Raw genomic sequence first — 15332 nt, forward strand, 5'->3', positions numbered from 1 at the left:
GACCGTCGGGACGTATTTCTCCACAAATTTTACATTTTATTTTTTCACATACATGGGTTTTACACCCGCCGTCAACCCCTGTGTACCATAAACGGTGACATTTCTGGCATTGTTTATACAAATCGCATTGGCTGCGTTTGACGGAGGTTTCTCGCGGAGCCGAGCTTGTCCTATCCATTCTTTGTGCTTTCTCATACAGTAAGCCGAACGACACGTACGGTGACAGTCTGCGCATGAAACGGGCTGAAATGTCAGTTTACAACACCGGGGGTCTAAACACAGAGCAGTGATCCCAACAGCGATGGCTACACACGCTGTCGTACCCTGTAAAACAGTCTTTACAGACATAAGAAGTGCCCAAGAAAGACTTTAGATTTTTTATTCCATAGTAATGATTTTCATGGAGAAAAAGATACGCTGTTTTGTCTTTTTTGGGAGTTGCTGTGTGAAATATAGCGGGGGTGCGGCTGTCTTTATTTCTGTAAAACACTACGATCTTACAGTCTAAAGCCTTTTCAAAGAGTGACACATCACTAAAACTCACATCTCTGTGATCTGTGAATCCCACTCTGTTCTGAAACTCTGCCCCTATTCTCTCAGCCTCTCTGTGACTGATGGACGGGTGTAGCAGGAGAGCCAGATTAATGGCAAAACACAGATTGTTGTCTGGGTTATCTACAACGTAGAGAAATCTTCTCCTCTTATTAACCACTTCGTTATCTAGCATAGAATCCAACTTTATTCTACCTGCACCACGCGGGTTACGAATCAATTGAACCGTTAATTCTAGATCCTGATCGGTCATAAGTGACATATTAGACTGAACGAGTTCATCCAACAAGTTTTGAAAAGTTGCAAGACCTGTGTCATCGTCGTTTATTCTCGCTAAGCGGGATACATTCTTAGCAAAGTGTTGCCCCTTGAGTTCCATTTGAATAATATCCTGCGCTTGCGCTTGGGAAAAGATTCTGTCACACAGTTCCTGCGCCGTACCCATGACACTACCGTAGAAATCTCCGTAATCAACCACACCTGAAGGAGTGGGAAACCTTAATATCTGTCTTATTTCAACGTTGTTAAATCTATCACGATTCACTACAACGGGTTGAGACTGCGGTAGAGGAGCCCTCTGGGGAACTTCATCAACTGTCTCATCCCCCCATTGTTGTTGCGGTGTTCGCGAGCGAGGCGGTGATAATGCAGGGTTTAAAGGGTCAAGAGAGCGTTCTCCATCTACAGAGGAGACGGGACGGGGTGCTAGGATTTGCTCCGTGTTACCCCCTGTCTGAATTTCCAAAAGCTCCAGGGCATCATCTAAATCTCTGAAACGTTCTATTTGTGATACTCCGGGGTCGGGTTCATTGTTGGGAGAGCGTGCGGCCCTGTGTGAAGCCGTGCAGGGCTCTGAGAGGTATGAATTGGAGGTTTCACTCTCTAAACTGACAGTCTCTAACAACGAGTGAAAATGATCTAAACTTTCGACAATGGAATGAGCCTGATTCAAATCCTCTAATGCATTGTTTAAAGCTAAAAATGGGTCCTCATGAGGATGAGAAAACCAAAAAAAAAACAACAACATTAAAACATTAAAACATAATACCCCTTCTTGCGTTGTTGTTGTTGTTGCAAAAGTACTCTAGAACTCTCTGGAAGTTTTGGCAATATCTACAGACAGGACCCCATGGTACGTAGGTGTAACGGCTTCTCCTCCTGTCGCGTCTCACTCTCCGTTGGCGTCCTGGATTAAAAATAAATAAATAAATATATACATTTATATTACAGATCTAATGTTTAAAATATAACACACCTTATAAAAAAAAAACTTACGGTTTCTGCGAATATCGTAGTCCGATCCCGAACTACTCTCAGTCGGGGTCCTGGAGCGTCTGCGCCCTCGGGTATTGTCGGCACTCGGCTCCCGGGAGGAGGATGAGCTGTCCCTTCTTCTGGTTGTCTTTTTAGACCGGGGGTTGCTTGGAGCACGGGCGGCCGTCTCTCTCTCTTCTCGTTTAGCGGGGATTTCTCTATCATTTGATGATGCACCTGCTACAACGGGGTTTGATGGACCGGCGACAACAGGGCCTGGGTCTGGTTGTTGCGTCAAATTTCCCTCAACAGGCGGGCCATCGACGGTTTTTGATGCAGCCTCTGGCTCGGGTGAAGGTTCTCCTGGTTGAAGCGTTGAATCTTCCTCAACAGGCGGAGTGGCAACAGCGTTTGACGGTCCGGTTAGGACGGGGGGTCCGACCGGCTCATTTGCGGCAATAGCTTTTGACGGTTCGGTTAGGCTAGGATGTCCGGCCGGTGTATCAGGCGTGTTGAGGAGTTCTGGAGGCGGTGGAGAAGGGTAACCTTCCACTAAAAACATAAATAAATAAAAATATATATGTAATAATAATAATGTAAAAAAAAAACGCCTTAGAATTTTGTGGTAAAAATAAAATAACACACTTACAATGATCGAAGACGAACTCCAGTTCTTCAAGAGTATAGTCTCTCACGATTTCTGCAAAATGTCATTATATCATAAATATGTCACACAATACGTGTTAGCAAAAAATAAATATAACTTACGGGGCTGGTTCATGTACATCGTAAGAGCGTTTCAGGGCTTCTGTCACGTAGCAGTTGTCTCCAGATGTCTTCTGAACAGGTTCCGGTATATTTACGCTGCCTCTCTTATAACATTTCATTTTTACTCTTAACAATTATCTGCAGATTTTTCCCATACGGTATAACTCTGCGTTATATAGATATGTATATTATTCTCTGTTTCTCGCACAGCATAACGCTAAAAAAAAAAGGGGGTGACCTTTGACCTAGCAGTTATGAGAACCGGTATGCGCTGCAGGGTGTGTGTCAGCTAGAATACAGAGACGAGACGGAAGGATTCGTTCTTCAAAACCTGTATAATGTGGGAACTCTAATTTTCATTGTAATTTTATACAACAGCCCCTTTTCTTGAGGATCGCGTCTGTTTGTGGTTTCTCCTCTTTTCATTTCTCCTCACAAAGACGGAGAGCCTCGCACGGATTCACACCTCTCCATCAACCCGGAGTTCCATCAACGGCCGTCTTTTTAACATTTTTATATTTTACAGTTTATTTTTCGACCCGTTGTAAATATCTTTTTTTTAGTTCGGTTGAAAAAAAAAGATAAAAATAAAGAATATAAAAAACCTAGTCTTCGAAAGTACCCTGTTATATCGTTTTGCAGAGTCTAGTTTCCATCGCATCGCTAAAGATTCTGATACTAAACATTCCTCGGTTGTTTTCTGCTTACAATGCATCGTTGCAGTTTTTATCTCTCGATCCGTTGTAAATCTATACTTTTTTATTCTTTTTAACAACCGAATTAAAATATATATATATATATATATTAAACAAAACTAGACATTGTTGCGTCTCGTCGACCCCCCTGATCAGAAGAATGATGAGGTATCCTTGCCTCTCATTGGACGGACCGGAGGCGGGACTTATCCTAATGCTACATTCTCATTGGATGGACAGGAGGCGGGACTTATTCTAATGCTGCATTCTCATTGGTTGACAGGGGGGAGGGGGTTGATCCTAATGCTGCAATCTCATTGGCCCAAACAGAACAATAAGAACAATAGACCTGTCACTTTTGACAAGAAGTGCATTATATACTCTCTATAATCTTACAGTATAGATAGATCTACTAACAGAGTGCATGTTGAATAAATAAATAGCTGTGTTTCAATGGAAACACCTTAAGTCAACACAAGAGTTGATCAACCACCAGATGCTGCCAGAACAGGATCTGAGAGAGAGGGGGGAGAGGGAGAGAGAGACAGAGAGAAAGGGGGGAGAGGGAGAGAGAGACAGGGAGAGAGAGAGAGACAGGGAGAGAGAGAGAGAAAGAGGGGGGAGAGGGAGAGAGAGAGAAAGGGGGAGAGACAGAGAGAGAGAGAGAGAGAAAGGGGGGAGAGGGAGAGAGAGAAAGGGGGAAGAGGGAAAGAGAGACAGAGAGAGAGAAAGGGGGGAGAGGGAGAGAGAGACAGGGAGAGAGAGAGAAAGGGGGAAGAGGGAAAGAGAGACAGAGAGAGAGAGAGGGGGGAGTGGGAGAGAGAGACAGGGAGAGAGAGAGGGGGGAGTGGGAGAGAGAGACAGGGAGAGGGAGACAGAGAGAGAGAGACCGGGGGAGAGGGAGAGAGAGACAGAGAGAGAGAGAGAAAGGGGGGAGAGGGAGAGAGAGAATAATAGATAATCAGCTGTAATCAACCACCAGATGCTGCCAGAACATGATCTGAGAGAGAGAGAGAGAGATAGAGAGAGAGAAAGGGGGGAGAGGGAGAGAGAGACAGAGAGACAGGGAGATTTGTTTTATTTTTACAAAACACTTTATTTACATAAATTTAGTTTTTACAATTCAAAAGTTCAACAAAGTGCTAATGCATTAAAATCCCAGTATGTTTTAAAAAAAAGAGTTTATCTAATAAAAACCAACTCTTCATCAACAAACTGAACAGACAATATCATTAAAACACCAGCGCTGTTTAAAAGCGTCCAAGTCTCCAATGTGTTTATAAAATCTAAAATCTAGCCAGAGTCCAGTGTGGCTGGTCAACATTAGAGCAGCGGAAAGCCCCGCCACAGGGCCGGGCGTCACCTCACGGCCAGGCGGAGCCGGATCCCCTTGTCTCGGACAGGTTTTCACGGTGTGTCCCTCCTCACCACAACCAAAACATTTCATAGCTGACGAGGTGGCAAATATCACGTAGTCCAGAGGTGTAAAGTAACGAATGACATTTACTCGCCTTACTGTAATTGAGTAGTTTTTTGGTGTACTTACTATTTTTAAAGTTTTTAAAATCTGTACTTTTACTTTTACTTAAGAAGGTTTTCTGTTAAGTATTGTAATTCGCTACATTTTAAATCACATCTGTTACTGAGTAAAAAAAATAGGCCTGCTATGAATGATTTTACTTCATTGCACCGGAGTGACGAGAGACAGAGAGAGAGAGAGACAGACAGAGACAGAGAGAGAGAGCAAGAGAGAGAGAGAGAGAGAGAGACAGAGAGACAAAGAGACAGAGAGAGAGAGACAGAGACAGAGAGACAAAGAGACAGAGAGAGAGAGCAAGAGAGAGAGAGAGAGACAGAGAGACGAAGAGACAGAGAGAGAGAGCAAGAGAGAGAGAACGAGAGAGAGACAGAGAGAGAGAGAGAGAGAGCAAGAGAGAGAGAGAGACAGAGAGAGAGAAAGGGGGAGAGGGAGAGAGAGAGAGACAGAGAGAGAGAGAAAGGGGGGAGAGGGAGAGAGAGAGATAGAGAGAGAAAGGGGGGAGAGGGAGAGAGAGAGATAGAGAGAAAGGGGGGAGAGGGAGAGAGAGAGAGAAAGGGGGGAGAGAGAGACAGAGAGAGAGAGAAAGGGGGGAGAGAGAGACACAGAGAGAGAGACAGAGAGAGAGAGCAAGAGAGAGAGAACGACAGAGAGACAGAGAGAGAGAGAGCAAGAGAGAGAGAGAGACAGAGAGAGAGAAAGGGGGAGAGGGAGAGAGACAGAGAGAGAGAGAAAGGGGGGAGAGGGAGAGAGAGAGAGACAGAGAGAGAGAGAAAGGGGGGAGAGGGAGAGAGAGAGACAGAGAGAGACAGAGGGGGAGAGGGAGAGAGAGAGAGACAGAGGGGGGAGAGGGAGAGATAGAGAGAAAGGGGGGAGAGAGAGAGAGAAAGGGGGGAGAGAGAGACAGAGAGAGAGAGAAAGGGGGGAGAGAGAGAGACAGAGAGACACAGAGAGAGAGAGAGAGAGGGGGAGTGGGAGAGAGAGAGAGAGAGCCAACACCTTTTTTTCTTTCTTTGAAACACCTTAATTCATCTTTTTTTTTTCAGACACTTAAACATTTTCTGGCACTGTCACAAACTCCGGGATCGTTAGTGTTTTGCGGTGTAACGCTTCCACGTTTTATGTCAGGGAGGAAGTCGCACAGGAGCAGTAACACCCTGATTGACCTCATACATATTATAGCCTACAGCAAACCACCACTGCCACATGATCCGACTACAGCCTCACCATCTTTCAAACACTGCAGAGCAACTACTCCCGGAACTACAGCCCATCTGTTTGGAGGTGAGTCTGCTTTAAACACGCAGGTGTAAGAGGGTCATTTATTTATAATTCATGAATTTAAAGGGGAATCTACAGGAGTGACTAATAAAGTCAATCAAAGAGCTCTAAATGAAAGAAGTGACAGTTCATTTTTAAATCAACTGTCTCAGGCAACCGATATGATCAGTCATTCGACCTGTTTTTAACGTGTCTTTGAAATGATGATTAATCCTCATGAGGCTACAAGGTTATATTTCTGCTCAAACTGAGCATTAAGGAAGTCAAACCTCTGCCTGCACTGTTTTTAAAGGTATAGAAAACGTCCAATAACAGTGAAAAACACATGGAAGCATATTGCATTGACATGAGACATGCTCTGTTTTAAAAGTCAGGTGAATGCACATACTGTAGCTACTTGTAAATGTAAACTTGCTCCACTTCTTAGAGCAATGTTGTTGTTTGACTTAGTTACCGGTATGCACCTCCAAATGTAGTTATGTTCATTTTTGGGTTAATTAGTAATTCCTGAAGTGCCAGAGCGGGGAGGAGACAAAAAAACACGTCCCTGAATGCACAGATCTTCGGGCACACCGGAGCATTCACAATAATCAGCAATGTACGAGATACAAATAAAATAAAATATAAAAAATATGCAGACAGCAGATTAAAGACAAGATAAAGCAACACACAATATATACAAAATGTACAAGAATAGTAAGCTAGTTATTGCACAGTGACCATTGCAGCATGTTTAAAGAGCAGTAAGAGCTTAATTATTTTCTATCAAGTGAGGAGAAGTGCATAAAATCACGATGTGCATCCATCTCTCTCTCTCCCTCTCCCCCCTCTGTCTCTCTCTCTCTCTCTCTCCCTCTCCCCCTCTGTCTCTCTCTCTGTCACTCTCTCTCCCTCTCCCCCCTTTCTCTCTCTCTCTCCCTGTCTCTCTCTCCCTCTCCCCCTTTCGATCTCTGTCTCTCTCTCTTCCTGTCTCTCTCTCCCTCTCCCCCTCTCTCTCAGATCCTGTTCTGGCAGCATCTGGTGGTTGATCAACTCTTGTGTTGACTTAAGGTGTTTCCATTGAAACACAGCTATTTATTTATTCAACATGCACTCTGTTAGTAGATCTATCTATACTGTAAGATTATTTCACTGTCGACTGCCCAACTCCTTCATTGAACCTTCTGTAGGCTACATTTTGGGTTTTAATATTTTAATTTAATTTTCCTAATTGTTTTGCACCAAAACCCCAAGTCAAGTTCCTTCTATGTGTAAATGTACGTGGCAATAAAAAAAACGATTCTGATTATTGTCTCACCCATCTCATATCTGCCTCCTCTGCTGTGATGGATTCCTCTGGATTTATTTCAACCTGGCTGGCTTATGTTCAGGTATAATATATGTTTTTTTTCTTCACTTCCTTATTGATGTCACAGTATAAACAATAACTCACAGCCATTTAACTGGCCTCTTGTATCTGTCTCAGTACACTAGTACGGCACTATGTGTATGTCCGACTCCGCTACAGGTGGGTGGTGATTTTCAGTTATCAGTTATCAGTTATCAGTTTTCAGTTAGTTAAACTTGGACCTTGTTGGCCGATTACGTCACATACCCAATAATTGACAACATCCATACACTTCAATGTGTTTAAGTATAAAGTAACAAAATAGTACCAATTAAAACGTTTTCTTAAAAACAATCTTTAGTTAGGCATTAAGTAAGATCTTTTACCTGCTTTTTGTAAAGTGTGTCGAGATAACACTTGTTATGAGTTGAGGTTATACAAATTAAATTGATTGATTGATTGATAGAGAGTATATAATGCACTTCTTGTCAAAAGTGACAGGTCTATTGTTCTCATTGTTCTGTTTGGACCAATGAGAATGCAGCATTAGGATTAGTCCCGCCTCCTGTCCATCCAATGAGAATGCAGCATTAGTATTAAGCCCGCCTCCTGTCCATCCAATGAGAGGCGAGGTTACCTCATCATTCTTCTGACCAGGGGGGTCGACGAGACGTGACATTGTCTAGGTTTTTTTAATCTGTACTTTTTAAAATCTTTTTTACAACCGAATTAAAAAATATATTTACAACGGATCGAAAAATAAACTGCAACGATGCGTTGTAAACAGAGTGAAAAAAGACACACCGGCTGGTTCTAGTACCGAAGACTAGGTTTTTATATTCTTTATTTTTTAATCTTTTTTACAACCGAATTAAAAAATATATTTACAACGGATCGAAAAATTAAACTGCAAAATATAAAAATGTTAAAAAGACGGCCGTTGATGGAACTACGGGGGGATGGAGAGGTGTGAATCCGTGCGAGGCTCTCCGGCTTGTGGGGAGAAATGAAAAGAGCAGAGACCACAAACAGAAGCGGTCCTCGAGAAAAGGGGTGTTGTGTAAAATACAATGAAAATTAGGGTTCCCACATTATACAGGTTTTGAAGAACGAATCCTTCCGTCTCGTCTCTGTATTATAGCAGACATACAACCCGCTGCGCATACCGGTTCTCATAACTGCTAGGTCAAAGGTCACCACCCTTTTTAGCGTTATGCTGTGTGAGAAACAGAATAATATACATATCTATATAACGCAGACTTATACTGTATGGGAAAAATCTGCAAATAATAGCTAAGAGCGAAAATCCATCGAAAATGAAATGTTATAAGAGAGAGCGTAAATATACCGGAACCTGTTCAGAAGACATCTGGAGACAACTTCTGCTACGTGACAGAAACCCTGAAACTCTCTTACGATGTACATGAACCATCCCCGTAAGTTATATTTATTTATTTTATTTATTTTTTGCTAACACGTAATTTGTGACATATTTATGATATAATGACATTTTGCAGAAATCGTGAGACTATACTCTTGAAGAACTGGAGTTCGTCTTCGATCATTGTAAGTGTGTTATTTTATTTTACCACAAATTCTAGTGTGTTTTTACATTATTATTATATATTTTTATTTATGTTTGGAAGGTTACCCTTCTCCACCCCCGCCGTCTCCTCCGCCTCCAGAACTCCTCAACACACCTGATACACCGGCCGGACACCCCAGCCTAACCGACCCGTCAAACGCTGTTGCCACTCCGCCTGTTGAGGAAGATTCAACGCGTCAACCAGGAGAGCCAGCCCAGCGGCTGCATCAAACCCCGCTGACGGCCCGCCTGGCGAGCCGTCAAATGCTATTGCCGTTCCGTCAAGAGCTGTAGAAGGCCCGCCTGTTGAGGGAAATTTGACGCAACAACCAGACCCAGGCCCAGTTCTCGCCGGTCCATCAAGCCCCGTTGTCGCAGGTGCATCATCAAATGATAGAGAAATCCCCGCTAAACGAGAAGAGAGAGAGACGGCCGCCCGTGCTCCAAGCAGCAGCTGGCCGAAAAAGACAACCAGAAGACGGGACAGCTCCACCTCTGCATCGAGCTCCTCCTCATCCTCCTCCCGGGGCCCGAGTGCCGACAATACCCGCGGGCGCAGACGCTCCAGGACCCCGACTGAGAGTAGTTCGGGATCAGACTACGATATTCGCAGAAACCGTAAGTTTTTTTTTTATAAGGTGTGTTATATTTTAAACATTAGATCTGTAATATAAATGTATATATTTATTTATTAATTTTTTTAATTTATTTTATTTTATTTTTTAATCCAGGACGCCGACAGAGAGAGAGACGAGACAGGAGGAGAAGCCGTTACACCCACGTACCATGGGATCCTGTCTGTAGATGTTGCCAAAACTTCCAAAGGGTTCTTAAGAGTACTTTTGCAACAACAACGCAAGAAGGGGTATCATGTTTTAATGTTTTTATTTTTTTTAATTTTTTTTAATTAGTAAATCATGGATCCTGAGGAGTACCCCGAAACTCCCCAGGACCCATTTTTAGCTTTAAACAATGCATTAGAGGATTTGAATCATGCTCATTCCATTGTCGAAAGTTTAGATCATTTTCACTCGTTGTTAGAGACTGTCAGCTTAGAGAATGAAACCTCCAATTCATACCTCTCTGAGCCCTGCACGCCTTCACACAGGGCCGCACGCTCTCCCAACAATGAACCCGACCCCGGAGTATCACAATTAGAACGCTTCAGAGATTTAGATGATGCCCTGGAGCTTTTGGAAATTCAGACAGGGGGTAACACGGAGCAAATCCTATCACCCCGTCCCGTCTCCTCTGTAGATGGAGAACGCATTCTTGACCCTTTAACCCCAGCATTATCACCGCCTCGGTCGCGAACACCGCAGCAACAATTGGGAGATGAGACAGTTGATGAAGTTCCCCAGAGGGATCCTCTACCGCAGTCTCAACCCGTTGTAGTGATTCGTGATAGATTTAACAACGTTGAAATAAGACAGATATTAAGGTTTCCCACTCCTTCAGGTGTGGCTGATTACGGAGATTTCTACGGCAGTGTCATGGGTACGGCTCAGGAACTGTGTGACAGAATCTTTTCCCAAGCGCAAGCGCAGGATATTATTCAAATGGAACTGAGGGGACAACACTTTGCTAAGAATGTGTCCCGCTTAGCGAGAACAAACGAAGATGACACAGGTCTAGCAACTTTTCAAAACTTGTTGGATGAACTCGTTCAGTCTAATATGTCACTCATGACCGATCAGGATCTAGAATTAGTGGTTCAGTTGATTCGTAACCCGCGTGGTGCAGGTCGTATAAAGTTGGATTCTATGTTAGATAACGAAGTGGTTAATAAAAGGAGGAGATTTCTCTACGTTGTAGAAAACCCAGACAACAATCTGTGTTTTGCCATTAATCTGGCTCTCCTGCTACATCCGTCCATCAGTCACAGAGAGGCTGAGAGAATAGGGGCGGAGTTTCAGAACAGAGTGGGATTCACAGATCACAGAGATGTGAGTTTTAGTGACGTGTCACTCTTTGAAAAGGCTTTAGACTGTAAGATCGTAGTGTTTTACAGAAATAAAGGCAGCCGCACCCTCGCTATATTTCACACAGCAACTCCCAAAAAAGACAAAACAGCGTATCTTTTTCTCCATGAAAATCATTACTATGGCATAAAAAACTCTAAAGTCTTTTTTGGGCACTTCTTATGTCTGTAAAGAGTGCTATACAGGCTACGACAGCGTATGCAGCCATCGCTGTTGGGATCACTGCTCTGTGTGTTTAGACCCCCGGTGTTGTAAACTGACATTTCAGCCCGTTTCTTGCGCAGACTGTCACCGTACGTGTCGTTCGGATTACTGTATGAGAAAGCACAAAGAGCAGGTGGAGAGAACAAGCTCGGCTCCGCGAGAAACCTCCGTCAAACGCAGCCAATGCGATTTGTATAAGCAATGCAGAAAATGTCACCGTTTATGGTACACAGGGGTTGACGGCGCGTGTAAACCCGTAAAATATGTGGAGAAATACTTCCCGAGGGCCGATGGCAAAAAAAACCACCAGTGTTTCATTCAAGAGTTAAAACCCGACAAAGATCACAACCAAAACATTGTTTTTTACGACTTTGAAACATACACAGACGAGAGATCCGTGCACAGACCGTTCCTGGTGTGCACAAAATCCTTAAAGGGAGAGAAATGGAGCTCTTCGGGCTCTTCGTGCGCCACCGACTTTGTTCTGCGTTTCAGAAACACTGTCTATCGCAATGCTGTGTTTATAGCGCACAATTCAAAAGGATTTGACGGGTACCTAGTTCTCAACGCTATGATAGCTCTAGGAATAAAACCTTCTCTTATCATGCATGGGAGTAAAGTCATCTGTTTTACAGAACCGGATTTTCAACAAAAATACATAGATTCTCTGTGTTTTTTAACTATGCCTCTTTCATCAATGCCCAGGGCTCTGGGTTTTGAAGATAAAGTTAAAGGCTATTTTCCTCACAGATTTAGCTCAAAAGCGACTTTGAAGTACGTGGGTCCCTATCCCTCATCCCAAGCCTACGGCACAGAGCGCATGACGGTAGAAGGCAAACTTAAATTTGAGACGTGGTACGAGCAGGTGCATCACGGCGTGTTTAACTTCGCAAAAGAGTCGCTCCTTTATTGTGAAAATGACGTCAACATTCTCGCAGAAGCCTGTACAACATTTAGAAAAGGTTTCATTGAGGAGACGGGGGTAGATCCATTTAGTCGCTCCACTATAGCCTCGGCTTGCATGAAAGTATTTGTCACTAATTTTCTGACCCCAAACTCGTTGGCCATCCCTTCACCCGACCACTACAAAAGACAATACAGATCATTCTCACACTGCAGCATACAATGGTTAGAATGGCTCTCACGAAGAAGGTATCTTTATTCGCCACGCGCTTAACGCGGGTGAAAAACAGCTGGGGACCTACAGTGTAGACGGTTATGCAGAGAGGGGGGGCGTTAAGTATGTGTGGGAATTTTTAGGTTGTTTTTATCACGGATGCCCCCAGTGCTTTCAGCCGCAGGACCGCTGTCCGCTCACCCACACCACATTCGAAGAGCTTCATTCGAGCACCATGAGGAGGCTGGAAACGCTACAATCTGTGTATGGGGTAAAAGTGATAGTTATGAGGGAGCATAGATGGAATGAGCGTGCTAGAGTTCCTCAGGCGTTACGACCCCCCGCAGCCGCTCCTTCCCCACGACGCTCTGTATGGGGGGAGGACCTGCGCTGTGAGACTGCGTTATACGGCCGAACAGAATGAGAGCGTGCGTTACGTAGACGTCACGTCTCTCTACCCGTATGTAAACTGCAGCTTCCCTTATCCTCTAGGTCACCCGGAAATCATTTACAGAGATTTTAAAGATCCGAGCGCCTACTTTGGGTTAATCAGAGCCACGGTGTATCTGCCGAGGGGTTTGTATTTTCCCGTGTTACCTTACAGAACACTCGCTGGTAAACTGGTGTTTACACTGTGACCTGCCTTTTAGAGTTGATCTCCAAAATAGACTCGTAGCAGGCGTACACAATCAGTGTAGTGGTCTGAGGTAAAGGCACTCTGAATCTCATCTCCAGCCTTAAATTCCCGTTGGAGACGGGGGATAGGGCGTCAGCATCCTCCCCGGCGTTGAGATTAAAGACAAACAGAGAGTATCCTTGTTCAAACTCTCTCCTGTTGATGCTCAGAGGTAAATCCTTCAAGTGTCTCCCTGTAGCTGTAAACATGTTGTAAAACTCTCTGACAGACACACCGTTGTTAAATTGAGGCTGAAAAGCTTTGGCCGGCACCTGTCTTCCATCCTGACACAAGGCCAGGTATTCCACATCGTTATGGATGAAATTGAAAGGAGACAGATCCCTGCTCCCCGTAAAAGCTTCGTGGTGTACCATGCCTATCACCACATACTTTGACATAGTGCCCAGAAAGAGGTTCTCCTGGTTGCATATCCTTGAGTTTTGCGGGATGGAGTAGGTTTTCACGTTCACCCGTGACAGAGGGTAGAGAGCGTTGCCCTTCATCAAGGCTGTGGTGTGACCCAAACGCACGGGTGGAGAAACGTTGACTTTTTTCATAAACAGAGCAGCCCCCAGTATTTTCAGACGGTAGGTGCTGTTGGCAGCCCCCATGAGACAAAAGGCGTCGGACACTCTGGTCAGCTTAATTCTCATGTCCACAGAGTTCAAAAGGAGCCTCTCGCTGAATAATATATCAGCGTGGAGAGGTCCCAACAGGTGGAGCTCTCTGGACTGCTCTGTAAATTTGGCTCTGTTGCGTAGACCGCGATTGGGACCATTGACGGTCACCACAGAGTCCATAGAGCCGGCGGTGTCTTTGTAAAACAGCCCTGAGCTAAACTGTGTTTGTAGAGTAGCTTCTGAAAAGTTGAGCAGGGCTTCAATCATAGCCCTGTAAGGATGAGTGGTGCTGGACTGCGATATCAGTCTATCCCCCAGAATAATATCGCATTGGCTGAAGATTGTATTCAGAGGGTAATTGATTAACCCTACAGGGGCATCGACCACTAGGTTTGTGCCGTCAGCGTTGGTAATTTGCACCCTGAGATGGAGCAAGGTGTCATTTAGATCCAAATATTTTTCACCGTCCCCTGGTATAAAAAACTCTATAGGACCTGTATCTGTAATGGCCAACAGAGGCATGACCTCTGTGTAGAGTTTCTCGTCGATAGACAACTGCGTCATGGGAGCTGAAAATAAATCCAGTTCAGCCATGCTACACTCTGTCGATTTGTGATGCAATAAAGCCATTTTATTTTTTGTTTTGTTTTGTTTTTTCTCTGAAACTTTTGTTTAGAGAACTATGTCTCCAGAGTCTAGGTTTCTGCCTGCGACGGACCTCCTTCCCTTAGCAAGGCCTCTCCCTACTGATTTCTTCTTTCCCCCGCGTCGGTTATTTTTAGACCTTGCTAAAACACGGTCCCCCGGGGGTCTCTTCCTGGGTCTTCTGGCCAACACCATAATACCTCCGGAGCCTTCTTGAGAATCTCCTTCTCCGGCTATTCTGCTCATGGCGTGGGAGATGGCCTGCGAGGCTATGTTTTTAGCAGCTGTTTTTAGATGGGGTTTAGCAATGGCAAAACCTTTCTTAACCAGAGGCGATACAAAACGAAATAGCCTTGAAAATACAGAACCTATCCCTCTCCCGTACATTACAGGGGCCCCGTAAAAACCAGGGAGGGCTCCTCCCACCTGATTTTCATAATAGCTCACAAAACGGTGAGGGTCGAGGGTTTGATGCATCATTTTTACAGCTGAGAAGAAACGGGTCTAAAATGTAATTTCACCACCGTCTTGCCAAAGGTAAACTTGAGCGGTTGATTTTGATCCGTTTTAATCTCGACGGAAATGTTTTCAATGTGGTTTTTGGCTACAGGTAGATAGTAGGGTGGGTTAAAATGCTGGGTAATCACGTCCCCGAATGTACCTTTCACATCAACGATTCTCAGGAGAGGAGCGTAAGCATCACCCACCACCTGGTGCCTTACTATGTCACTGTAACAAAAGAGGTGATAGAATCCTCCCTTTATATCTGCCGGGTAGGGAGCCATCCCGGGAATTTCCCCTATAATGTAGGCCAAGGGGGGATGAAAGCGTAGATGAGTTGCACCCCCTGCCTGATATTCATATCTCTTTTGAATGTTGCTATAGACTACTTGCACATCCGCTCCAATTTTTGTTAGAAAGGCATTTAACTCGTGTGTAAATTGAGTCAGGTTACTGTAATAACCTCCTCTAATCTTTTGACGTTTGACCTCGGGCTCTGAAGCGGCACCTTCAACAGGTTTATCTCTCCATTCAAAGAATCCCGTGTCAATAGGCACGTTAAACCAGGTGTGAGGGTAGGAGATTTCC

General features: G+C 44.4%; 2 protein-coding genes across 2 annotated transcripts in view; one reads left to right on the forward strand and one right to left on the reverse strand.

The window, feature by feature from the left end:
* Positions 1–15332, reverse strand: part of LOC132956309 (cytidine monophosphate-N-acetylneuraminic acid hydroxylase-like) — a 503487-nt gene that overhangs the window by 364245 nt on the left and 123910 nt on the right. The window lies entirely within an intron of this gene.
* The window catches only part of LOC132956302 (cytidine monophosphate-N-acetylneuraminic acid hydroxylase-like), an 88458-nt gene continuing 79005 nt past the window's right edge, over positions 5880–15332 (forward strand). The window contains exon 1 of the mRNA XM_061029679.1: positions 5880–6090. Coding sequence (XP_060885662.1) covers positions 5928–6090 — 163 coding nt within the window. The 5' untranslated portion in view covers positions 5880–5927. The remainder of the gene's footprint in view (positions 6091–15332) is intronic.

The sequence above is a fragment of the Labrus mixtus genome, chromosome 22, assembly GCF_963584025.1.
Source record: "Labrus mixtus chromosome 22, fLabMix1.1, whole genome shotgun sequence".
In the NCBI taxonomy this organism is placed as follows: domain Eukaryota; kingdom Metazoa; phylum Chordata; class Actinopteri; order Labriformes; family Labridae; genus Labrus; species Labrus mixtus.